General features: G+C 38.6%; 1 protein-coding gene across 2 annotated transcripts in view; it reads right to left on the bottom strand.

Moving 5' to 3' along the window:
• Positions 1 to 25,990, bottom strand: part of TMEM245 (transmembrane protein 245) — an 88,220-nt gene that overhangs the window by 52,566 nt on the left and 9,664 nt on the right. The window contains exons 2-7 of one of the 2 annotated variants that reach the window (XM_086469218.1): positions 23,600 to 23,717; positions 22,254 to 22,355; positions 21,193 to 21,300; positions 15,385 to 15,597; positions 10,115 to 10,284; positions 5,800 to 5,823 (exon numbers count right to left, since the gene is read on the bottom strand). In XM_086469218.1, the coding sequence (XP_086325344.1) occupies positions 5,800 to 5,823; positions 10,115 to 10,284; positions 15,385 to 15,597; positions 21,193 to 21,300; positions 22,254 to 22,355; positions 23,600 to 23,717 (735 nt within the window). The remainder of the gene's footprint in view (positions 1 to 5,799; positions 5,824 to 10,114; positions 10,285 to 15,384; positions 15,598 to 21,192; positions 21,301 to 22,253; positions 22,356 to 23,599; positions 23,718 to 25,990) is intronic. The other variant, XM_086469219.1, reaches the window with a different exon arrangement.

The following is a 25,990-nucleotide window of genomic DNA, read 5'->3' as shown; positions in this document are numbered from 1 at the left end:
TCAGCACTGACTATTTCAATCCACTTGCAATCTCAAAAGGATGCTCAGCATTAAACATGCATCAGCTGAACCTACTGCCACAGGAAACAGGCATGTATGTTGTTCTGTCGGTCTATGGAAAGGCCCATTCTATACGTGTCCACAAACAGTGATATCACTTGAGTAGAGAAATTCTGACAGTGTCATTCAAAACAATAAAACTGCTCAGCCACGCGACTATGCAGAGTGCTCTACAATAGTGCAAGCTGAGCTCCGTCTCATACACAAATCAACTGTTTACATAAAAAGCTGTGACAGCCCATGCAAGTATGACCAAATACATTTTTCTAGCTTCTGTTGCTCAGATATCAAGGCTATTTCTACCCCATCTGACAACACCACAGGAAAACGCAGCAGCAGCAGGACAGCTGTAAAATTTGTGCTTTAAGAGGTCAAAGCCAATGTGCAGCAGATGAAAGCATTTCCAAGTGAGAACAAGTTACATATTCAGCGATTAGGCTGATAACTTTTTAGTTAGAGATCTTAGAAAACTACTAATACGCTTGCTGATGGTTTACATTAGTTCTTTCTTCATTATTTATCCCATCCCTACACAGGAAATTGACCCTGGAGCAACTTAACTTCTACAGACGGCTGTGTGACGATCAAATTGATTAACACTGAAGTTATAGCTCCTATTTGAAAAAAAAAAAAGTAAGGATTTTTTTTTTGGTGCTCATCCTGTAGCATCTGAGCAGTTAATGTACATTAAGCAATTATTTTTAATCAAGTTCTTTTACAACCAGCTCGTTTGACCTACATTAATATAAGGATTATATTCAGCATTTTAGAACTGCTGTTCAAAATGATAAAGAAAAAGCAAAGAAAGTAAAAACCCTTTAAAAGAAGCAAGGTGTTGAGCAAGCAACTTTTTGTAACAAAATCTGCACTGTATCATGACCTGCAGAAAGGAATTCAGAGAACCTGAAGGAATCTGCAAAATCTTTTGTCTTACACATTTGTAACGTTTTCCAGCATTGCTGAAATGTTTCAGCCATCAGAAATGCCTTGCCAGTGCTAGAGGGAGGTTACCTGCCTGCAGCAGTACTGCAGCTTTCTGAAAAGCTCCGAGTAGCCTCTACATGGGGCTGTTACCTCTTTGGAAATAAGGCTGAAAATAAGATTTGCTGTGCCCTTCCAAGCCTCACATACATCTAAGAATTATGCAAGAGAAGTAAGAGATAAAGTCCCTGGTTTAAAGGTCAGAAATCAAAAATATCACTGAAAAACACTGGACAGCCAGGGGATGAAAATTTTATAGCATGGCCTTCAAAATGAAGTTGATAAAAATTAAAGCTGCCCTTGTTATTTCTTAGTTAACAGAGTTTAAACTAATTGCTATTTACTTTCTAAGTTAGAGATAAAAGAAATCCACGAGCTAGCACCTTGATCAGACACACCGAATCCAAGAAACTGGAGGTACTGTCAGAGATTTCCAAAAATGCCTCCGTGCCTGTGTGAGTGGTACTCGGTACAGGAAGCCTCAGTGCAGCTGAAGCTGGATGCTTCAGATGTTTTACCACGGTGGCAACTACTGGAAGATCAAGCTCCAGAAGACCAGGATGAGGACTCTCTCTGAACTGGAACATGATGAACAGGGAGCTTTTCTTGACTCTCCTTACTGTGGGCTGGAGTACACCTACACTGCCATCGAGGTGCAGCTGCAGCACACACAAAGCCGAATGCCCTCTAACCTAGTTAGTACAGTAATGGCAGCACCGATGTACCAGTACAGGCAGCAGCCTCAGCCACGCAGGCTCACCTTGTGTTTATTCACTTGGGCAGGCAGCCCGATGAAAGCCAGCTCTGGCATGCCTAAAGGTACAGCAATCACATCTCTCACCACAGTCTTACAAAGATCCGAATTATACAACTGGTACAGACACATCACAGGAGAAGACTGAACTGGACTGGGTATCGTAGAAGTAAAAGCAGATGCATAACGTTCATTTAGGGCTGTATTTACTCCTTCTCGTTCAACTTGCTTGCTATTCGACCTCCCTCCCTTCCTTCCTCTACATTTACCCACAATACCTCCTTAGGAAGCACTCACCTTTGCACGCTTGTGCCAGGTAATGCCGAGGTGCTATGTTACTGCAGGTAAGCTAGACTGGTACAGCCCTGTGTGCTTGTACTTACCACTGCGTCAGGTCCAGACTTCGTTCTTACCCCAACCCTGTCAGACCTCCCTTTCATCCTTCCTGTAAACCACGGGCATGCACACAAAGACAAACATACACTGACTAAACACTAGTCATCAGCCAGAGATCGTAAAGTTTTAAATTCAGTTCCAAGCTTCTAATCTAAAGGTTAGTCAACAGCAGGAAGCTGATGCTGCCACAACATCCAAAATTATGCAAAGGTACAGGAGAGCCAGGCTCCTAAGCTACAGAAGGTCACACTTGTAAAACCAAACTGAAATGTTACTGATCTGTGATAGACTGTCCACAAAAAACTATCCTTAATTGTCACAGTTTTGACGGGAAAGGTACCAACTTTTTAATTAATATCTTTTTTAGCTCACTGTAAAAATGTTTTTAAGATGAGCTGCATTCTGTTAAAGGGCTTCTCAATAGTTTGCAAGTACTCCCTGCTTTCCACTTTCGGGCGATAATACAAACCATACTACACTGAGCTGTAACAGAACTAAAGTTCACGTGTAACAGTCAGGAATCCTACTATCTAGACAGGTTCTCCTGTTATGCAGTACGATACATCATCTACAAACCATATTTTGATGTTTCACACTGCATAGCCATCAGAACACTAGTTTTCCTGTTATGTTTTATTTACTGCATTACCCACACACTGAAGCATACCTGGACATTTATTTCATTTTCAATTAAATCTACATAAAATTACCAAAAAGTACATTTTTTTTTTCTTTAAACAGCTTCACTATCTATCAGGATTTTTTCCAAGACACTTCTTAGACTTGTTGACATTCCCCTTTAGTTCAGTTAATACACGTGGCTATCGTTTTATTAATATAATCTGATGAGAACAAGGGGACGCCTGTAATCAGGACACATCTGAGGTTTATGTTGAAATGACTCAGATGAGCAGTTAAGGTAGAAAACATAAAGAACAGTCCAGATGAGGTTTCAAGTCTGCTTACACCAGTGTCCCTCCAACAGCAACTACAGAATTTAGCAATTCTTTCTAAAGACTCTTGCCATAGACAACATTATAAAGAACAAATCGTTAACCCAATTGAACTTATTCTAGATTTTGGGCTACATACACCATGTTAAACTATGTGATTACACACCGTTCTTGTTTATCAAAAAAAAAAGTTTCAAGCAGCTCTTTGACAGAAACTCTTAAACAGGATGAAAAAAAAAAAGATTTATCACGAGCAGCCATAATCAACCATCACTTCAAACTCTGCCATCTCTAGGTGGTGCTTCCTGGTGCATTATCAGAAATTTATCTTGGTGTTCTCACAAGTACTTGCCTTCAGGGACAGGCAAAAACAAGAAAGGTGCAAAGGAATGAACCGTTTAACTGCATCCAGTGTTCTGTATGATAAACCTGCTACTTTCTTTGTCTCTGGCAGAGTATGATTTTTTTTTTTTAAATGTAATTATTACAAACAAAACAAAAACAAAAAACAAACAAACAAAACCCCCAAAAAACACCAAAGAAACCAACCCAACAAAACAAACCCACAAGAACCTGATACAGCTTCCACAGTATTTTTTTGCCTCTTTTTTTCCAATCTTGATTATAATATTATTACTTCTTGCTCATGCACAGGAGTCAGCACTGCATGTAAGACTATAAGACTTTCAGGATCTCTTCCACGAAACTGTAAAGTGAAACAGTAGGTTTCAAAAACAGCTCCTAGGAACTAAAAAAACCCCTCTGTTAACAAACTAAATCCACGGGGTTTTGCCTAATAAGGCAAATCTCTAAACTAAAAATAAAATCCAGACGTTCCAGAGTTCAAAACAATTACAGTGAAATTATTTTTGCAATTATCAATATTAAGGAAAAAATTGATCTACGTACATGAATTTTCAAACCAGCAAATGACAAACTCAAGAGTCAGAAAAAAAAAAAAGTAGTTGAAGACTAATCTTTCACCTGTAGCTCAGGGAACTCAGCTCTTCACCTAAACTGTGCTAACAAACCAAGACCAAATCCAAAAAACTTTTATGCAGGGTTTTGATCGCACATATAGACTAACTGTAAGTCACTCACAAAACACAAGCATTTCAAAGTCAGGAAATAAAAACGTAATTTTAAGACAACCAAACTATATTCAAGGGCAAAAGAACATTCAAAAAAGCCCCCTTAGTGGACATTTATAACTATATCACACAGCAAGCAACTCTACCCTCTTGTTCAGCAACACAGAAAGCCCCCCATCACATAACCATGAGTTCCCTGATTTGATACTGAAGATCAAACTTTCTAAATTCATTCTAGCTGCTCAGCCAGGACACTACACACAGCGTCATTCCCCACCTGCCACCCACAGCAGATACCATCTGTGCAGCCCCATTTCACTGTTTATAAGAACCTTCCAGAGAGTTGTGCCAGTGTCCCCATGGCCACAGCATTCCGGATGACAGTACTTCAGGTGTCTCACAAGATGCAAGCCAGATCTATGGTTTCTATTTTAGCAGCTACTGAAGGGAAAGGATGGGTTGTGGTTTATAAAACCACAGTAACCATTCTGACTGTCCCACTAATACTGAAGTGGTAAGTGAGGATAAAAGTCGCTGCAGGAATCATAACCCATTTCCAGATACAGTGTGTGATATTTGCTCTTTCCCTTTACTACTTGGTTTTCATGTATTTTACCACGTACTAGATTTTCACCTTTAAAACTCTGAGGTCCTGCAGATACACATGCTAGAGGCTTCCCTCTCCAGCTCCATGCTTGTCTGAAGCAATGACACAGAGGTATCACTGCACTGAGGAGTTGCCCAGATTTCAGTCACATGAGGCCAAACACGGACTGGATCAGTTTTGCCTTCTCTTGGGATGACACTTCCCCAAAGAACAACAGTTAACCCTAGTTGACTAAGGTGAACCATGGGAACTGAAGAGTGCGTTTCCTATAAAACACACCGCATACTTAAAAGCCATACAGAAGAAAAAAATATTTCAGCTATACCAACTGCTTTAACTGTATTTTTAATTATTTTTTTTTTACCAGCCCTTATTTCTCTTAAGACTCAGTTCTGAGACCATAAGTATTCACACTTCACTCCTGCTACACTGAACACCACTGACTACACAGGCGAGTTTGACACTTCAGAAGTAAGAGACTGACAGCCCTGATCGAAGCCAGTCAATGCGCTATTTGCAAGCACTTATATCCACAGCTTCACACCTGTGCTTCACCCTCACCACTCCCACCTTAATTCAGTTAACTGATGCCTTCTGTGAGCAGAGAACAGCTCCCCACTCCGGGAGAAAACTGGTTTTGTTATGCACACAAGTGGGGATCAGGTGGAGTTCTTAAATAGAAGTGCCACTAAATCAAACTACCACTTGAAAGGTTAATTCTGCTGTACAAAACATTTAACTATTGTCTTGTACTAAAATGAATGCACAGAGATCAGGTAGCATTATATGACCTTCAGTAGCTTATATCAAGAGCTGGAAAAGAAACATTTGGGAGAAAAAACTAGGAAGCAAGGCATGTTAAGGAGTGATCATGCTGCAAAAAAAAGAAACCAAAAAGACACCTTCCCAAAACCACAGAATCCATTAGTTGGAATCACAATTTTTCTGTTTATTTACCTTCTTATTAAGCCAGTGCCACAGCTTGTCAGTGGCAGGGGGAGATGGAAGAAAAGGGGAAAAAAGACAAGAACACAGTGGAAAATTATTGAAAAATGCAGTAATAGAGAGGGAAAAAAAGCAATGAGAGGCAGGCAAAGTCATCCACAGAATGAAAATGAAATTGTTTCAGACACAAAGGTAAATTGCAATAGGAAGATCATAACAACGTCTAATGCAAGAATCTAGATTTTACTATTAACATGCACTTTTTGAAACAAAGAGGGATATAACAAATACAAACAACTTTAATATTATTAACATAGCTATCAGCATAATCCAGGCAATTCTGGTTTAACTATACTGGCAGCTAACAGTTCAGATTTCAGAGCAGGAATTGTAAGAGTATCCTGAGAAGGGCACTTTACTGAAACACCAAAACTTAATGTGAGATACTTGTTTATTGCATTAATACTCCCATTCAGGCAGATTCCTATGTATTTCAAAACACTATTATGTCAACTACTGTTAAACAAATTTTATACTTTTTTTTAGTACCACGTTCATACTACAACATCCACATTCAACGTCACAACATCAAATATGTAATTAAATCCGATACACACACCACAGCAAATTGTAGATCAAGTAAATGTATGGATTTCATATAATTTTATTGGTTGTGCAGAGGGCTCTTTGCATTTCTCAACAGTGAGTTTCTCCTTTTGTACTACAGTTGTTTCCTTACTAATTCTCATCCATACTGCTCAAGCACACTCATTTTAGGACCTAGTTTATGCAGGATTATACTCTTAATTCTAGCTGTTAGTAATCAGTTAGCAGCATTATCACCACAGTGAAAAGCTTTAACATTATTGCTCATCTGTGTAAGAGGTTAAGATCAAGTAAGTGAAGTTTGTTCCTGAAAACAAGATCATTCAATGCTCAACAAATCTAGTGTTTTCACCAGCTGCCAGAAATTGTATTAGCTCACAATGAGTATAGAGGCTCCACCTGCCTACTATCTCACCAATACTGATATTTAAGTAGTTCTACAAAGGCAATCTATCTACATTTAAAAACAGGCTACAGCTTAATCCTAATCTTCAAGTCATCCAAAATTAATAAGGCTACAGCCACTTTTCCAGTATTTTATTGGAAAACTATTATATAAGATTTTACATGTCTATGGAATTATTTCCTAGAATAATATATGCACTGGTAGAGGTTTTGCCCATTTTCTGTGGTTGCTATATCTACATGCCAAACTTGGTACCAGAAGAATCAAACCTTGACTTTGGGTAAAGTCCAAAGCAATCTGTTACAGTCCTCCATATATAAAATTCTAGAACGCTATACCTACAGAAAGCATGTTAACTACATGATTCACTGAATTCTATCAGGAAGCATGCATGCAAGATACCAGCACATTCTAATTAACAAAAGTCCAGTGCATGCAGTTGAGCAACTGCCTATGCTGCTGAACTCGGTTGCAAACTCTAATCAAAATAAAACTGCAGTCACCACATTAAAAGGTAAGTCTTCCTTTTCCTTGGGAAAAAAAAAAAATTATCAGTGAAGCAAATTATTAGTTCTTGACTGCTGATAAGAACATGCACAATACCATAGCTACTAAGTTTTAAGATGACTTAATGGAGACAACAGAAACCTCCCTACTCTTTCCTGCAGGAAGTCTCTCCTATCTGAACCGTTGCATCTGCTGGCTCCGGGGGGCAAACGCACAACCAGGGTCTAAAGAACACGGTTAAGAACAGCCTATTTCCATATTTAAAGCAGACCTGCACATACAGGCACAGCCTGACCTACTGTTTATGAAGAAAATGAAAAGCGATGCCCTACTTTCTTTCCTCTTGATCAGAACTTCACTTCAGTTCATGTTTGTCTGCATTTCCAAGATAACCAGAGGTTGATGAGCAGTGGGAAAAGAAGATAAGCCGTTCTTTTCTTACTGCTTTTATTTAAGAAACAGACATAATCAGGAAAGCTCAAAGACTTGCATGCATGAGCAGTACTCTCACATAATTTCTCATAATGGGTTACTTTCCAGACCATCTACACTAGCCTCCTAAACGTTGTTTGGGAGAAGATGACACGCCACTCGAAGATGTCTTCCATGTCCTCACTACGTTTTACTCAAAACTGGAACTATTTCCTAATCGGGCGTATCACTTTAGAAAGATCAAGTAGTACCACTAGATACTTGTGTGAAACAGATCTTGTCAATGGCTTGTTATACTCAGCTAAGACTCCAAATACATCCTGATACTGAGATTCAGCCTCCCAATTAACTCAGTGTGCAAAAACAAAAAAAACGAACAAAAAAACAACCCCACAAGCAAAAAGAATTACTAAGCAGATTCAGTTCCCAGGAAAAGAAAGTATAAACAAAACATTAAGAAGTTAAACACCTAATTGCAAAGGAAACGATCGTTCAATCTTGGTTTCTCACACACACACACAAAAGGTAAGCTGTAACAATTTACTCTGTGAATTTCTATTCGATGTTTGTGTACTTTTACTTCCTCTTCAAGAGTGCCTATTGAAGCCAGAATGTTTGGTAATCCAACTTAAATACAGCTCATCCATCCTTTCTAAAAAACTTGCAAGGATGTCATTTTCATTCCTCTCCTCTCCCAACCCCCCTCCCAAAATCAGAATTGCCAATTCTGTGCCTGTAGCACTGCTTCCCACATTCTCAGAGGCAAGATGCATCCATGATCCTACAATGCACAGAATAAGCATATCCAGGTGAACTGTAATTAGAAAAGACACAAACGAGGACAACAGAATCATGCAGAATATCAAGTGTCCTTCTTATAACAGCCAGAAGAGCTTGAATTGCTTTAATACACACAGCACAGACTCAGAAAGAATATGACCGTCATCTAAAAAATGGGAGGAAGAGGGGAGATGGAGAAATGCGTTATGCCAACACTGTCCTTTTGCTTAGACAAGAACAACATGAATATAAACTGACCTTAAATACATTTAAGCCGAAGAGTGGGAAGTTCTGCTGCACATTACGACAAAAGCCCTACCTTCTTTAAGGAGAAAAGACTTAGCGGAATTAGGAAGGGTACTATATCACACAGTTATGCAATAAAAGGATACTAAACTTGACAACTCATGAATACAACACGTACAATATTGCGTCTAGAGTCTTCTTACTTAAAAAAACAAAAGCTCTTAATGAAAAGCTTTGTGTAACATGTTAATAGTTTCTAATTCTTTCAGAAACCCCCTTTAAATTGTTCATAGCTGCATTCTGAAAGGTTTTTCCTTTTTCAAATTCTTCCTCAATGAACTCTGTGAAATGGTTACTTATTTCCTACAGTCATTTTAATGCTTTCGTTGACCTTTTGACATCGATTTACCCATTAGATCTGAGCTTAAGCTCTTCCTTTTCCTATAGGAATTCAGAGCTATAAACCGCAGATAAATGTGCCGAGGTACAGATGCTCTGACAAAGGTACTTACAGGGTTCAGCTCTTCAGTTATAGAAACCGAGGTAATGGCTTTTTCTAAAGCAGAGAATACTTCAACAACACAGTTACAAAAAGCACATTCTTACACACTAGCATAGCCATTACAAACAAAATAATCTACCAGGTTACGTCAAAACTGACAATTCTGAATGAAGAAGCCTTCACAAACTTTACGGAGCTTTCCAACTCTGCAATTTCCAATGCAAACGTGGGTGCATTTTGAGTCGGGGAGAAGGGAGGGAAGCACAGAAGCCTTATTCTATGGCACTTCCCAAATACCTCATCCCATATATTTCTTCTCTTACAGAGGGAAGCCTCCCTTCTGTACCACTGTGCCGCTGTGTTCAACAACTGTACTTGTAATTATACAGATAGTATAAGTAAGAGCGTTCAAACTAGCTCAGGCCCTACTTACAGAATAAAATGGGTTGCTTTTTAAGTTAAGTTTTCACAACAGAAGTAGGAACATCTCACCATTCAGATTAAAGCTCATTAAGTTTAAATTCAAAATCTTTATAATCATGTAAGGTGACTGAACCATGAGAAGTTTGCCTTACTCAGGTAAAGAATCTTCTAAAGGTAACTCAACAGTTAAAACATGACTTCTGTCAAGCTTTGCATGTAGTCATTTAACAAAGTTTAAATGTATATTTAAGTGTGAATAGTGACAGAAGAGACATGATTTAAAATACACCATAAAACAGATATATTTTTACATGAGACACGTCCATTAGTGACAGACATTTATTTTAGAATTAAAGCGTCTCAGCATACAGTGAACAGAGAATAAAACAAACTTTCAGGTTGCTTAAGGAAATAAGTAGAAATACCTTACTGTCAAGCTTTAGCATGACTCTTCCGAGCCCTCTGATGGGCCGTGGAGCAAGAGCTTCCTGACGTTCCTTCACAAAATTTTCCACAAGTTGCCACCAACTTTTGCAGTGGTTTGCCATGAAGTTCAAAACTCCAAAGTGAACCACGAGTTTTTTAAGTGCCCAAACTGTAACCACAAGAAGAAAATTAAGTGTTAGATATTTCAGAGGAGCACCACAAGACTACACATCTGTTCCGTTCTGGAAGACCTATGAAAAAGAAAGGAAAAGATTCTTGAGTTTTATTTCCCATTAGAAACCACTTCCAGAATTTTCAAATGGTTTTAGTACTAATCTCCTCACTTGCTTTACAGCCACGCTTATCCACATGGAATTTAGATGGCAATAGAAGAAAGCTGCACAATCGGGTAGTGTGCAGGCACCTAACAGTCCTGAGCAAGGCCTGGGATAAGCCGGTGCCGTTCCGTGATTCCGGTACAGTGGATTTATCACATCTTCACACATACTCCCTGCCACACTACACATAAAACATCACATTCAGAATTTAACAGTATGTTACACATAAGAATTAGGGCTCGAAATTTTCTTTTAGGTTTTTGGGTCTTCTATACTGTTAAAGCTGTATCTTTCCTTTAAGAACTGACAGCAGGTCACGTGAAATTTCACAGTAAAGAAGTGTTCATTTAAACTTTCAACTGGAATACAACTACCGATTAATTTTGCTTTTAAACTTCAAAAACATTATTTTGAGATCAGTTTTCTTATCTTGGCTTGAGGACGACCACACTAAGCTTAGAAAAATCCAGACTGCTCCTCAAAACCAGCCCACAGAAAAAATACTTACAACCTGTTTTCCCCCAAAACCCAAGCATTTTGCTATCACAAACAGCCTTCCTCCAACACTCCTAACATATACCCACTGTAAAATAAAGAGCTTCTCAACAACACTAGAAATGGCGAGCATTACAGTTAAGGAAATAAAAGCTCACGTCTGTTTACTCGCCATGAAATAAAGCCCAGAGACTTTTGCATAAGGCCTATGGTCCCAATTCTGCGATGGCACTGCTCTCCCTCGCTTACCGAGTATATGTGCAGATTTTGTGAACCATCACAATCAGGAATGTAAAAGCAAAAAAAGCATGATACATATGAAACTTTCTTTGGAAGCTAATTGACCTTTAATAATCATTAAATATTTGCCATAATCTTTTTTTTTTTTTTCCCACAAAATGTTACACCACTCAATTTATCTACCTTCTTGTCACTGAAAAGAAGAAAAGCAAGTAATCTCCCAAAGCCACCAGAAAATTTAACAGCAGAACAGAGGAGCTGATTAATTCACATTACAAACTAAGATCTGCATTGCAACTGATTCTACTGGAGTTTTGATGCAAACATACCAGTCACAAAACCACCATTACAAAATACATCAACTTAAAGAATTATAATTATTATATGTAGCATTAATAGACTGGAAGATCTCACAACCCAGTCCTGCCCCAAACTACTGATACACAAACTAAAAAAAATTATGCTGCATCCCCAAATATTAAAAACTACGGGTCTAAAGGAAAACAAAGTAAAACTATTAGCAACAGAATCATGTAATTCCCCTAATTTCTCCTTAACTGTTTTAAAAGTAGAATTTATTAACAGTGAACATCACATGTAGATCAAAAATTACAGTCAATGTTAAAAATTTTACACAGTAAAATAATTTCCTGTGAAAGCGCTAGCAGTACTCCTCCAACTATATCCTACTACAGCAACGTTTCATACTGAACTCCCCATCGTTACATTCAAGCGTACTTTTAATAAAGCTTTTTTAATTATGTAAGACTATTCTCCAAACTAGGTTCATCACTTACTGCCATTCATCAACACTACAGTAATTCCCTCATCCTCAAAAATTCCCATCATGCTTCCATTTGGAGATGCGTAAAATGACATACATAGCCGAAAACCTTAACTTTTAATATCCACAGGGCATTTAGCAAAGTTCCACAAGAGCCTATTACCTGTAAACCACCTGAGTAATAGTTTAGGTTCTCGTCCATGGACAGCTTTCAACAATTTGCTGACATTTGGTTTACTTACCCTCTGGCACCACCATGTGGCAAATACGGGACTTAGTCTCTTGAAGAAGTAAAGACTAGTCTAAAAGTCTTTCTACTAAAGATCGTATGACAAACATGTGAAAAAAAAAAAAAAAAAAAAAGAGAGAAAATACAGTACGAGTGCCAGCATCTAACTTACAGGTTGAAGTTTTGTATGAGTTTTGAACTCATGGTAAGTACACAAACCGCTGCCCAGCAAAACAGGGCAAGCTTGCATTTTACAAGGTGAGCAACATACCTGAAATGGCATTCTAACCTTCTGCTGTTATTTAAAAATAAGTGTTTAAATAGTATCTTCTAAAATAACTGAGTGTACATTCGTTGCAAAGGTGATGTCAGGAGGTGCTACAGTCAAGCACACAGCTGTAACTATATTAGGTCAAAAAGAGGCAAGAGAGAAAAAGCTAAAGGAGGACTATTATTAAGAAAGTTGTAAGCAAAAGAAGAGAAAGGCTGAATAGTAAGAAATTCCAAACACCTCCAGGAAGCAGAAAATGACCTGAAGACAAAAATACAATTAAAAAAGTGATGCAACAGAAGAAGCAAGGAAGTAAATGAAAGATCTTAAAATGAGAATACCAGGAATCTCAGGCTCACATCACTGAACACAATGCTACAAGTGTTCCACAACCTGGTTTATTACTGAGCTTTTGAATTCAAAAGTCGTTTTTCACCTTTTCATTTCGTGGTATAATTACAGTATAATTTTTCCACCCTCTACATCAAGCAATTTTAAAAGAGCATCTTGTTCTACCTAAGTACAAACGCATTCAAGGAAAAACGTTAACAGTACCAAGCTATTTCTAGAAATCTAAATGCTACTTCATGCAAGTCCTGCCTACCAATATAAAGAACTCTGGTGAAATTAACACCTTTCCATGTACAGATTTGGGGGGTTATTTTATTTTCATTTTTTATATACTAGAAGCATTCTCCTTAAAGTCTCAGAAGGGCTTAAAGTTCTTAGCCTCTTTAAACTTGAACAGTTGCAAGGAAACTGGCTTTATAAGTCTTCCTATTTTCCACTACTAAATATTTTTAATACCACCTCTCTTTTAACAACCCAGGTTATCATCATTCACTTTCTGACACTTAATGTGATCCACTGTTCTAAATTTGGCTCTGTTCATCATTATACTGCTTTTTTGTATTTTTTGTGGTGATGTAGTTATATTCAGCTACACGCCAAGAAAAAGCCCAGTGTCACCGCTAAGGCAACAAAGGCACAAATATTCTCAAAATTTATTTCTGTTTTGGCATGAGTTTATTGTTCAGCTAGCTACTTTAGACCTAATGACTGGTAGCAGCACTATTCATCCATTTCAGCTATAGATGTACATTTTAATCAAAATTTGTCTGGCTCAAGCTTAAAACCATTCATTGTTGTCTGCCTAACTGCAAAACTATTGCATCCATTTTTCCTCCCACCCAAGTATTTCTAAACAGTGCTTAAGTCACTCCTTGACTTTTCTCTTCAATAAATTAAGCCATGTAAGCTCTGCTTCCAGTGAGTCTAAAATCATTTTAATGATTTATTTGTGAGCTACATCCAACCTGCCATCGCCATTTCCCATGACGCCCAGACACCAAAACTGGGCAGTTTCTTGTCGCAACCACACTGGAATGAAACAGAGATCAAATCTCTCTCTCCTCTTACCCTGTATTCAGCTATTTATATGCCTAACCATCCCATTACCCTTTAGCTGCTGCTACACTGCCACAGCCAAACATGCAGCTGTTCTTTCCACCATGCCGCTCAGAGCTCACAGCCCCTCGAACCTACAGGCATAGCCCCACAGTCATGATTTCCAGATGCACAACAGTTTATAATGGTTTTGTGTATTGGGTATAAATAGCAACGTTTTGGTAGCAGGGTGGCCACTGGGGTGGCCTCTGTGGGGAAAGACCAGGAGCTTCCTTGTGCCAGACAAGGTCAGTTCCAGGTGGCTCCACAATGGACCCACCACAGGCCAAAGTGGAGGCCATGAGGCATAGGTGTGGTGTCCCTGGGAAAATGTATTTAAGAAAGGGCAGAAAACACGAGAGATGGAGAAGAGGAGGGAACACAGAGAGAACCAGCAAAGAAGAGACAGAGGGATGAACAGGGGGAATAAAAAGGCCAGGGCAGTAGAAGTGCTCCATGGTGGAGCAGGCACACCTCTCAGAGGGACCGGGTCCTACGGAGGACCCATGCCGACGCAGGTATGCCTCTTGAAGGGACTAGGGATGAGGAGACACCCAGGGTGGTACCTCCCCAAAGGGACTGTAGCTCATGGGTGAGAAGACAGGAAAAGAGTGATTTGCTCTGTAGGTACTTGGCTGCTAGCTGGGGCCAACCCACCTTTGGTAAAAGCAGCTACATTTAAGTGTTAAATGCATTTTTAAAATGCTGGAAATTAGCATTTTAATTGAAGTTGAGAGAAAAACCAAAGCAAATTAGGAAACTCACTTTGTTTACAGTAGGGGGATGGGAGGAAATGCCTTCAGATTCATTGCAGCTCACGTGTATTTCCAGAGTTCCCATCCTCCCTATTCACCCCCCAAAAGAGTATTAGAAAAAGTGGCACTCATTTTTAAAATAACCTCTTTAGATAGCGATCATAACTACTCCATTCTTGCTCAATATGTAAGAGAATAGATGCATGTAGATATGAAGCAACAAAGCTAATTAACCTCAGAGCTAGAATTAGAATCTAATTTCTCTCGTGACTTGTCCATAAAGCCTAGCAACTCATTTTTAATGGAAATTACAAGTTAACATGAGCTGTACTTCACTACCAAATAACAGGTAAAATATTCTTTATCTGTAGGTGCAAAAACATGAAAGACATGACATCAAGTGGAAGAAAAAGAAAGTACTCTCAAACCGACGTATTCTTACAATGTAAGGTACGGCACTGAATTATTCCAAGTAACTACAACAGTCAACAGACAAAGCGATTTTACAGAGCTGTCCACCACATGGTAACAAACAGTGCACATCAATCTTCCTATTTGAAGCTACAATTCATCTTAACAAAGTGTCTTGAAAAAGCTTTGAATTAAAACTCACACAAGCCTACAAGCCTTTCCATCTATCTTATTTAACACAAAGCCTAAGGCTATCCAATGTCATCATTTAACACACATTTCTAATAATGGGATTATTACCTGCAAAAGGCACCGGCAATAGCTGCACAATCCAGAAATTCAGCCAGATCTGGACAATGACAATGGCCCACACAAGTGTAACGAAGTAAATATCACTAGTTTTCTTTCTTCTAAGGAAAGATCCAATCTCAGCTCTTTGCCTGCTCCCAGAAGAGGATGAAGAGGAGGAGAAAGACGATGAAGCATGTGGAGGCTGATCACCTTCTGTTGCTCCTAAAACAAACAAATGCAAACAAAGTGGAAATTATCACATTAATGTTCACAACAACAGAATATGCTCCCTAGCCCCCAATTAACATTTCATTTTGGATGGGTTGGTTGGGTTTTTTTTGTAATTTCTCTGAAAACCAGAGACAGCCTTGGCACTGATCTGAACTTTGAAAAGCTAGAACAAGGCTGTGTAAGCTCTCCTACATCATGCAACACCATGTCAAGTAGTGCTGGGAGGAAGAGAGAAGAAAGGGTGCTACAGCCTCTAAGAGACCTCCACCTGTCACTGCAGGTAAATTACAAGCCAAATATATTTTACCAAAGAACCATAAAACCCTGAAAAACATGAAACGTAATTCACTTCTAAAAGAAATCTAAAGCCTTAAAAGAAATCTTTGATCCCTCTTTACTTCAAGTACTCAAAAAGAAATCTTAAGATTTGCTCAAAGCTCCTTTAAACAAAACAAAGAAATAAAGCATACACTGAAGAGAAAGCTTGCATCTTACCAATTTCTTACTATGCTTTTCCTTTTCTTGAACGCACATTACAAACACAGCACTCGCACTGCGATCCTAAACTACTTGCTTGTGTAACGTATTTTAGTAACAATGGCAAGCATAAATCTGTGGGCAACAAATGTTGTCATTCTCTCATAAGTTAGTAAACATGAAATTTAAAAGTGTGATCTGGTGTGTTAAACTCACAAATAAACAGTAAATAGTCATTCAGGCAAAAATATTACATCCAAAATAAAATTCTTGTCTAGAGAACACAGTACCTTATCTATTTATTTAACTTTTTAGTTGGTACATCTGCCTACTGCGGGCGCCACCAAATCCCCCTTCAGTCGCTGTACGCAGAACCTCTCCCTGAGAACACCAGCATTAACTTGTACTGAGGCCCCACGCTGGTGGCGAAATGCACACGCTTCCACACACCATTACTTGAGAAAAATCTGCAGCCACGTTGGAAGAACACACGCACAGGAAAACCCGAAAAGTTCCTCTATGCTGAAGAAAACTCTTTCGCTGGACTCGTGTCACGTCAACACGAACCACTTTCCTCCCACCAAGAAAAACTGCTGTAAAAACTATTACGACATACTCCATGCATATCAGTCAAACAACTCGTCTTCCACACATGAGGTTTTAGCTGCAATGTGTCACTCCAGCCATTCCTAGCCTAAAGCATGACAGCTAGAATGGACAAAAAGACAAGACAGATTTGTCATACATGTACAGTAGTGGTAAGTGACAAATTCTGCAGCCTCACATACTGGATGAACACTCTTTTGCTGTAGGAATCTGCACAGGTGTTCTACAAGTAAGGGGAACCATTTTTAGAGCTTATAAACACTTCCCCACCACACTAATACAGTAATGCAGATCTTTTGGTTCACCTAATTGATAGACACTGCGATGGATGACAGAAACGTCAGATGGTTGCTGCTAACATATTTGCTGGACATTCAGAATATTCCCAAAGGAATTAACGGCATGCAACCTGAAAGAAGGAACCCTGCAAGCAGCTAAACACAGCAGAAGCTTCAGGTGGAGTGCTTCTTGGCAAATCAGTTCATGCCTCAAAGGGATGAAGGCCAGCCCTATCACACAAACTACACTTCAGAGGAAAAGACATGAGTTAATTTTTCATAAGGGGAGAGAAAATTACCTGTAAAGAGAAGTTTTCCTAAAAAGACAAAGTGTTTTTGTCATAAGAAATAGAGGGTTTATCGTTCCCCTCTACTTCTCAGTCTATTTTTAATGAAGCACAAGGGTTCTAAAAGAAACAAATGGATCCAGCTTACAGTGCACTGAAGTAACACGAATTTGAAAGCAGTATACCCATAATTGAGAATTCTCCCCTATCAAGTCAACTTACTCAACATTTTTCTTCTTAAGTTTTTGCTCCAAAATTAATGCAACAAACCTAAGTAGTAACATGACAACAAGCAGAAACTCAAATATTTATCAAAGGGAAGGAAGTGCTAAGAGCCAAAATAGAAAAAACAAAGGAACTTAGTATGCTGAAGTCTATGCCTCAAGATTAAAGTTCTCCATCACTTTTTGCCCCCAAAGCCCTTAGTACAGTCACTTTTATGAAAGTAAAAAGAATATTCCCTCTTTTGATAATGAAAAATCTGATCAACATATTTTTGCAATGAAGAAAACCTTAATTAAATAACAGCAACAGTAATGTCAAGAGCAGTACCAATTAAACAGCCTCATTCTCTTACAGTTTCCCTACTAACTTACGCAGAGTGTACACAGAATGCAAAACACAGATGGGAAAGAGCTGATGGGGGGAAAAAAAAAAAGTTAAAAAAGGAAAAAAAACCCTACTAACACCTCCCAGGGGATCCCAAGACAAGCAAGCTTTTTCAGAATGCACTTCTGCAGCACTTTAAGCAAAACTAAGCTGGCACTGCCAACGACCCAGTATTCTCCCTGTGACAAACCCAGACTCCTGAGCATCAGAACTGCCATTCAGATGACCGTATCTTAAGTCAGTTCACAAAGCTGATCCACCCAAAAAACCCACCAAACTCTGCAAACGAAAAAGGTCACATTTTGTTGGCAATATATGCTCTGCAAATCAAGGCATGAGTGCCTGGTCAACACAAATAGGAAAAAAAGAACTACCAGAATACTGATTTAGACTAACTTCAGGCTCTGTAAAACCCCATTTAGTGTGCTTCATGGTATTTTTAGAGACGAAACCTGAAAAAACACCTTTCTGTCTTCCAACTAATGAAAGTATGACAGTCTTTCCCAAATGGCTAACATAATACTCAGTAAAGAATTCTAGCAAAACCAGAACGTATGGTATTTATTTGAATACAATAAAACCAACAAAAAAGTCAATTTTCCAGGCTCTCTTAAGACACTCTTTTCTTTACACAGTATGTTCTCTGTCAAGTCAACTCCTCAGTGGCATAGCATTTTGAATTATTCTCCTTCCCTTCCTTAAATAAAAGGAAAAGGAATGGCAGCATAAACAGGAAGGCAAGTGCGTGTATCTCCATGGAGCAGGGTATCAGAATAAAATCTTCAGTTAGATGAAAGAGCTGTTTTTATTATTAGGAATGAAAAAGTCTTTCAGAACACCAGGATGAAGGTACCCCTTCATGAATAACCACATCTTTCTGTAATTTCAAGAGAAAAATATTTTTAAATTTTTTTTTAGAAGAAGGGGGGGGGGGGGGGGGGAGAGTAAGAGTCATGACTACATATACAGATTTCAGTATCTATCATATTCAAAGCCAACAAGACAACAGACTCTTGCCTATAAGGCAGCTATCAAAATACCACAGCGGTATCTGCTTCTTAAGCTACGGACTTCTCATTTGCTGTATGCTCTGGAAATTCTTGGGACACCAGGAAGGACAAGTTAGACTGCTTGCACTGGTATCATTAAATTCCTCGCCCCCAACACTAAATACCAATATTCAACAATAAAATAAGGAAAAACATGAGTGTTCGGAAAAAACTATAAAAATCAATGCAGCTTATTTCCCTCCCTGTTTTTCTGATGAACAAATTTAAGTATAAGGAGAATCGCAAAAACATGAAGCGTTAATTGTTCTGTTTTAATACAGTATTAATAATTGTTCTAATTTAATACAGTATTAAGCACTGTTATTGCTACTGATAATTAATCAACCTTGACAAGCACTGACATACTTAAAATAGATATAAGGAAGATTTCCTCCTGAAGTCTGCTCTCCAGCTGGCTGAAGATGTGAAAACTTCCAAAGTCTCATGCTTCTGATAAAACACAGTGTATTACATTACAAGTTCCAAAGCAAGACAACAAAACATCCAAAAATCACCGCAGAGGAAAAGCAAGAGTTGCAGTTTCCTAACCCTGCAGATAAAACCTTTTCCTGTACAAGAATTGTGTTTCATCACCATTCACACAGAAGATCCAAAGATGACCAAAAGGATGCTTAACACATACCACAGAATAGAATGCTAATTCCCAACAGATTGTTGGAAAATTATTTGAACTATCGTTAGAAGTAAACAGGAAACTCCATATTTGTTCTTTTCCTGCTGTGAAGGAAAACAATAGAATTTACAAAACAAAAACCATCTGGCTAACTGTCTCAAGAAAATAACTCAAAAAACGTTCACTATAAAAGACAACTTTGTAAAACCACTGTTGTTTTCTCTTGGCCAAGAGAGGTTACACCTTGAAAACAGAAAAAAGCTGTCTTAAAGAAAAAAAAAATTAAAATTGGTGGGTAAGTTAGAAAAAAAAAAGCAGCAACAAACAAGAACACAACCACTTACGTAGCATACTGGTGCCACAGTGTTGCCTGACCAGATGTTCAAAATCCAGCTTAAAAAAAAATAATCTCACTTCCAAAATTAAAAGATTAGAGGCAGCAATATAAGCAAACTGTCACCATGATGCTCCATTCCAAATTTCAGGACACATGTCCATAGGGTTCCATATTTATCACGATAATAGTCATGTAAAATGTAGAGACAAAGATAAGAAAAAACAACTTGCCTAAAGCTGCCCTTTTCATATTTAAAAATGAAGCGTGTTTTCAAGTACAGCTTACACTGACATATTTAAACCCAGGAAGTTTACATTTCACCAAAAGATTTCTGAAGACCTCGTTCTATACCATTTCACCTGGTGGCTGCAGTAACTTTTTAGTATCACAAATGGCAGCCTTTAGACAGACGCTTTTAAAGCCACACACTCAAAGAATTCTCTCCTGCACAATCACTGTGCTTCCTCCACCGGAGCACGATTTACACATTACAGACAATATTAAGAACATACTGTCTTGAAGCAGATGCCTCTCAGGCACAGTCAATTTCAAACTGAAGTTCTGTTAAGTTCACATTCTGTCAAGTTGAATCACCTGTTTTGTCTGCTTGCAGGAAACAGATGAAATATTTCAATTTCCAGAGATCTCCAAAATAGCTTATTTTTCTAGTATTGCTTTCCATCAGAGGCCTCACCAGAAAAATGACGGTAAGGTTCAAAACCAGCGATGGACATCTGAACACCTTCTTTGCAACTCTTTCAAGACATTTCTTACAGATTTCTAGTTGCGTTATTCCAAGTGGAAGTACCATGACTCAAGCTACACCACCAAGTACACTCACCTCAGGTAAGGCTTTAAGCATGCCATAGTTAAACAGGGGAAAAAAGGGGTTTTTGTCTCTGTGATGTACACAAAAGTTATCCCAGCCTGTCTGTACCTGGGATCCAGAAATCCAGTTATAACTCATAACTGCCGACAAATCAAAAGGCAGCTAGGGAAAAGTAAAAGAAGTTAATAATAAAGAATAGGAAAAAACGTGCCCTCATTCTAAATAAATAAATCCTCCTAGCCAGACCTTCTAAATGTACAGCCAGCCAGCCATACAAACTATCATTTGCAAGACAGCTTTTATACTCTTGTCTTCTCAACATTTTTAAAACCAGGTAAGTCTGTTTCACAAAATAAATATAAATGTGCGATTTTGGACAGGATGAAGAGGACAGGGACTATTTTGAAACTTGTTTTTAATTCCCTCCAATTTCATGCCTTTAGAGCAAATTCAAATGTTTCTTACAGAGTATTCAGTCACCTGAGGGTTGTGAGGAACGTTCATTATTGGACTCATCTTCTGTCATTGAAATTGCCATGGCAATTGTTGAAGCAGCAATGGAAATCATCTGACCAGGAAGCTCTGCCCCTGTAAAATATACATGTGGATGTAAATAAAGAAAAGCTTAAGTCTTAAAATGTTTTCTTTGTTGCTTGATACCCACCAAAGGTGTCAAGCAACAGAAATTATATGGATAGACACTGTTAGTTTTTAAAACGTATTGTATGAAGTCAAGACAATCAAACAGGAATGAGGGCTGTTAATTTTAGTATTACAATACACCTGGAGCCAAAACACAGAACCAGTTACTTGCTTAGCAGTTTCCTTGCTAATGAACTGCTACCAACCAAGTCATTCGCAGCTGCTGGCAGTCTGATAAATCTAAAGATCTTTACATCAGATAATCCGTTTTACTGACCAAAATTATGATGACTTTCAAGAAAACTAAACCAGCAAGACAGGAAAAAGGTTTACCAAAGTAATCACACAGCTAGTACCAAAAAGGAACACCTGACATTTGCTTTTATGCAAAATTGACTCACAACAGGCAAACCCTATTTTTCTCCAAGTCTAAACACAAACCATAGCTTTAAGAAACTGGTATTTTAAAAACAAATGACCGGATGTAAGAAACCTGCTGGATGGTTGTCTCAGTTTCTCTTATACTCAATATCATAGGAGCTACTAAAGCCATATTGACCATTTCTTTCAAAATTAGCCTCCAATTTCGGATTTCCTGGGCTTTCTTTACGCTTCAAGTTACATATAGGACTCTGTAAAACATAAGCAATTGGGCTTGATAATGAGAGTTACTACTTTGCCATGGAAAGGAACCATCGGTACATTGCAATGATTTTCTGTAAGGAATCAAAGACTCACTTCAGCACGAGTAAACCACGTTGAAACAAGCATACTAAAAATCTTATAGTAAATTCTTGCAATCTGTATGACACCAAATTTACACTAATACAGCCCAGATTCTTTCACTTGACTTTACAGAACTTTGGCCTCCAACAATAAAACAATGATGCATTCCTTACCAGAAGACTCCTTTCCATTCTGCTGTTCGTGCAACATGCCTACAGTCATCAGAACAACTATAACCAGAAACACAGGAATTCTCCAGGAACCTGCCACAGAAGCTGAAAGATACAGGGGCTGTTTGTTTCGGCTTTTTTTTTTTTTTTAAACAGGAAAAATTATGCCATTAATAAACTCCACATTTAGCAAAACCAAGAAAGGCACCACATCAACCAAGAACAGTCTGGGCAGAAACTAAGAAGTGTCATAAAGCAAAGAAGTTTTCTACTTTCATGCAAAGGAATACCAGAAAACACAGGTGAACAAGTTTCTCAATTAATAAACCAAGTTGTTACTGTTCCAAATTTCAGTGACTTTAAATTACACTGACATAGAAAACAATTTTAAAAACAACATGCAAAATTACATTAAAATATACACAAAATAAAAACATTTTAGCTATTAGAGGCAAATGAAGTTCCTCCCCAAAAAATCTGTATTTATGTTAGATCTCCCCAGAGTGGCATCAAGCAGTGCCTTCCTGGGTTTTGGCTTTTCAGCTAGTACTTCCAGCAAATACAAGACTGTCGAAATGTAAACAAATGCAAAGCCGTTACATGTAGCTCAAAACCTCAGGGAAGTGTCCCCATATGGTTAGAACAACCCTTGAAACCTGCTGCTAAAGCAAAGTAAATTATGAAGTATGCTGTGAAACCTTCCATCATGATAGTCTTTTATTATTTGCATGATACTTCCACTATAAACCATCCCACCATAATATAATCTGATAATCTATATTATTAAATATGTAGAATAAATCTAAGACTATTGCTATAATCTTGTATTAACAGATTATATGGATTACTGGCAAATTTATCTGATATTGTTGATATCATGTCGACATGCTTGTTGACTACCAACAGATTTATTTTTTTTCTCTTCTATTACTACTATTAAATGCATTTTACAGCTTCAGTCTTGGCTAACAGCAGGCTCTCAAGAAAATAATAATATTAAAAAGCATCACAACTGGAAGTCTAAATCCACCCACATGTGACCCCAGCCCTTCCTCACTGTCAGGGAATAAGCACCAGGTCTGTGAGCCAAACAAGAGAAACCCATAGGAAGCACAAACTGGGCAGGAGGAGTGGAAGACACACGCTGCTCAGCATCTTGATGCCTTCCCACCCTCTACTCCAATGCTCTTCACTGGCCACATGCAGCCAGGATCACTGAGCAGAGGAAACCACCTGCCTCTCAGCTAAGACTCCAGCATAAAGATTTAGGGAAGAGCCCAAAGTAGCTTTGTTTGCAAGACAGCAGAATCCCAGTGGGTGCATTAGAATAACAACTTCTTGTTACTCACCTAAGTGAAAGAGCAGCATAATCCAGACAGGGACAGAGATTGCTTTCAAGTAACGTTCAGTGCCTGTATTCCACTTGAATGAAACCATCAGCAGGTAACCAACTACCAACGTCCAGATCTTTAAGAAAAAGACACACACAGGCATGTATACAAGCACGAGTACAGTAGAGCCGTATTTTGATGCATGTGTACACACACACACACGCAGGCACCCACCCCTAGCTGCCCTATCAAGAGAACCAAAGTCAAGCTCTCATTCTTTAAAAAGCTTCCATTTCGGAACTGTCCATTAATTACAGGTTTTTTGCTCAATGTAAGACAAATGTAAAGATTGTGTGAAGCGTAAGGGGAGGCCAGACATGCCTTTGGTATGGCTGGGATGTGAGGGGGTATACACGCCTTGCTGGACACAACCCTTGAGGGAAGATGGTTTTGCACCTGAGGCCAAGCAATTGCTCTGGAACTACTATTGAAAGGTGAGAACTAAATGAAACAGGGCCAGCAGTGGGGCTACAGGGAGACAGCGCCAGCCAAGCACCACTCATTCCAGTACAGAGCAGCTTGCCAGCTCTTGGGTTCCAGTCCAACGAGACAACGGGGGGTTTAAGCCAAAGAGAGCCATTAGGAAGCAACACAAAAACCACTGTTCCTCAGCAATGCTGGTCCACAAAACAGCCACGCCTTTAAATGACTTGTGACACGTAATTTTGTCAAATATTTAACTAAAAACACTAGAGAGACAGACAAATGTCTGTGACAACATATCAGGAGGGAGACGTGGTCATTTTGGTTTTGCTGCTTCTAACTGCCTTCTACAACTCTGCTCATCAGATAAATCAGAACACAGAATTCTAATTAAGAATCCTGAAATGAAGAATTTGAGCTTGAAAACGCTAAAAGGAAGAAAGCAGAAACCACAAGAGGCAACAGGAGGTAAAAAGCTGCTACCAGGCAGATGATATGAAATACAAGAGTTATGAAAACTTGTAAAAATAAAAACTCAGTGTTGCATTCTTTAACAAAAAATTAAAAAAAAAAAAAAAAACAAACACAAAAACCAACAGATATTTTCCCAAGTTGAACAAACATTCCCTATCCATAACCAGTTACGGACACCTTCACATTTGCACTTACAAATCCATAAATCTCAACTAATTTTAAACGGAACTCCTACTAACAGCATCTGCTGAATGGGACGTTACGGTAAGAAGTAAGAATGCACTGGCAGAGACACAGAACAAGCAATTAGGCAGAACACACCAAAAGAGCTTTCACTTTTTACTCTGCACAGTATGACTCACACTGAAGAGGCAACAGTCGCTGTGAAAAGCAGGTTTGTGTGACTACTCGCATGTACCTAGTGGAAATCTTAACTGTACCAAATTCAGCAGACAAGCAGTGATGGACCCTGTCAACGTCAGCAGGAACACTCATACACACAAGGTAATCTAAAATCGCTTAAGAAATGTGAACAAATGTACGCCCTTTTCCTACTAATCTTTCTCATCAAAACTGATCAGTCCAACTTTTCACTGCTATCTATCTCTGGTGTCGCACCAACAGAGCCGCGTAACGCTTATGGCCAAATGTGGACTCAAAACAAATGTCTAAAACTAACACAACCCTTAGACAGTAAGACTAAAGTCATAAAGAAAAAAAAATTGATCTGAAATGCATGGCATCACTCCTTTAACAGCATAGGTTTGTAACATAAATTCTCTCACAAGGCATATTTACAGCACAATTGTAATTGCAAGAGATAACTCAGCATGAAGATGCTTATCCTACCCCCTAACATCAGCCACACAGCATCTTTGTATGATCAGTGTTCCATCATCAAGCCAGTTTTTCTCTTTAGCTTTTAAATTTATTGAGAAATTACAAACAGTAGAATCAGTAAGTTCAATAAATTAAACATTCTGATTAAAAACATGCCAAAAGTAGGATACTAACAGGGCATAAGCCTATGTTAACATCCAACAAAGCAAAACACTTTGCACTGCTTTTAGCCATGCATGTAGCTGAACTAAAAGCCAGCATTTCAGGGTCTAGGTATCCAATAATTTTGTCTGTTGTAAGTTATAACGATTCTTCAATTCTCATTTCTAAAAGCTCAGCAAACAGTGAAAGTATTTCTCATTTCTACTGAACAGAGAGAAATAGTTTATTTTAAAATAAACAAGTCGTCCTGTTTCAGAGATCAAACAGTAACATCCTTGAAGCCCTGTGAAAAACCTATGCAGCCAACCAACTAGTGCAAGAGGTTTCATTTCAGTGACCCCATGAGTGATCAGTTCTTTACCCCTTAATGTTACGGCCAAGCACTGCCCCATGCTGCAAGAAATAAACTGCACAGGAACTTGGGTAGCCTCCTTCTCTAACTTGGGTAGC

This window comes from Leptosomus discolor, chromosome 8 (genome assembly GCF_034619465.1).
Source record: "Leptosomus discolor isolate bLepDis1 chromosome 8, bLepDis1.hap2, whole genome shotgun sequence".
NCBI classification, from domain to species: domain Eukaryota; kingdom Metazoa; phylum Chordata; class Aves; order Leptosomiformes; family Leptosomidae; genus Leptosomus; species Leptosomus discolor.
Note: the sequence above shows the minus strand (reverse complement) of the source record. Positions and strands in the feature narration are given on the sequence as shown.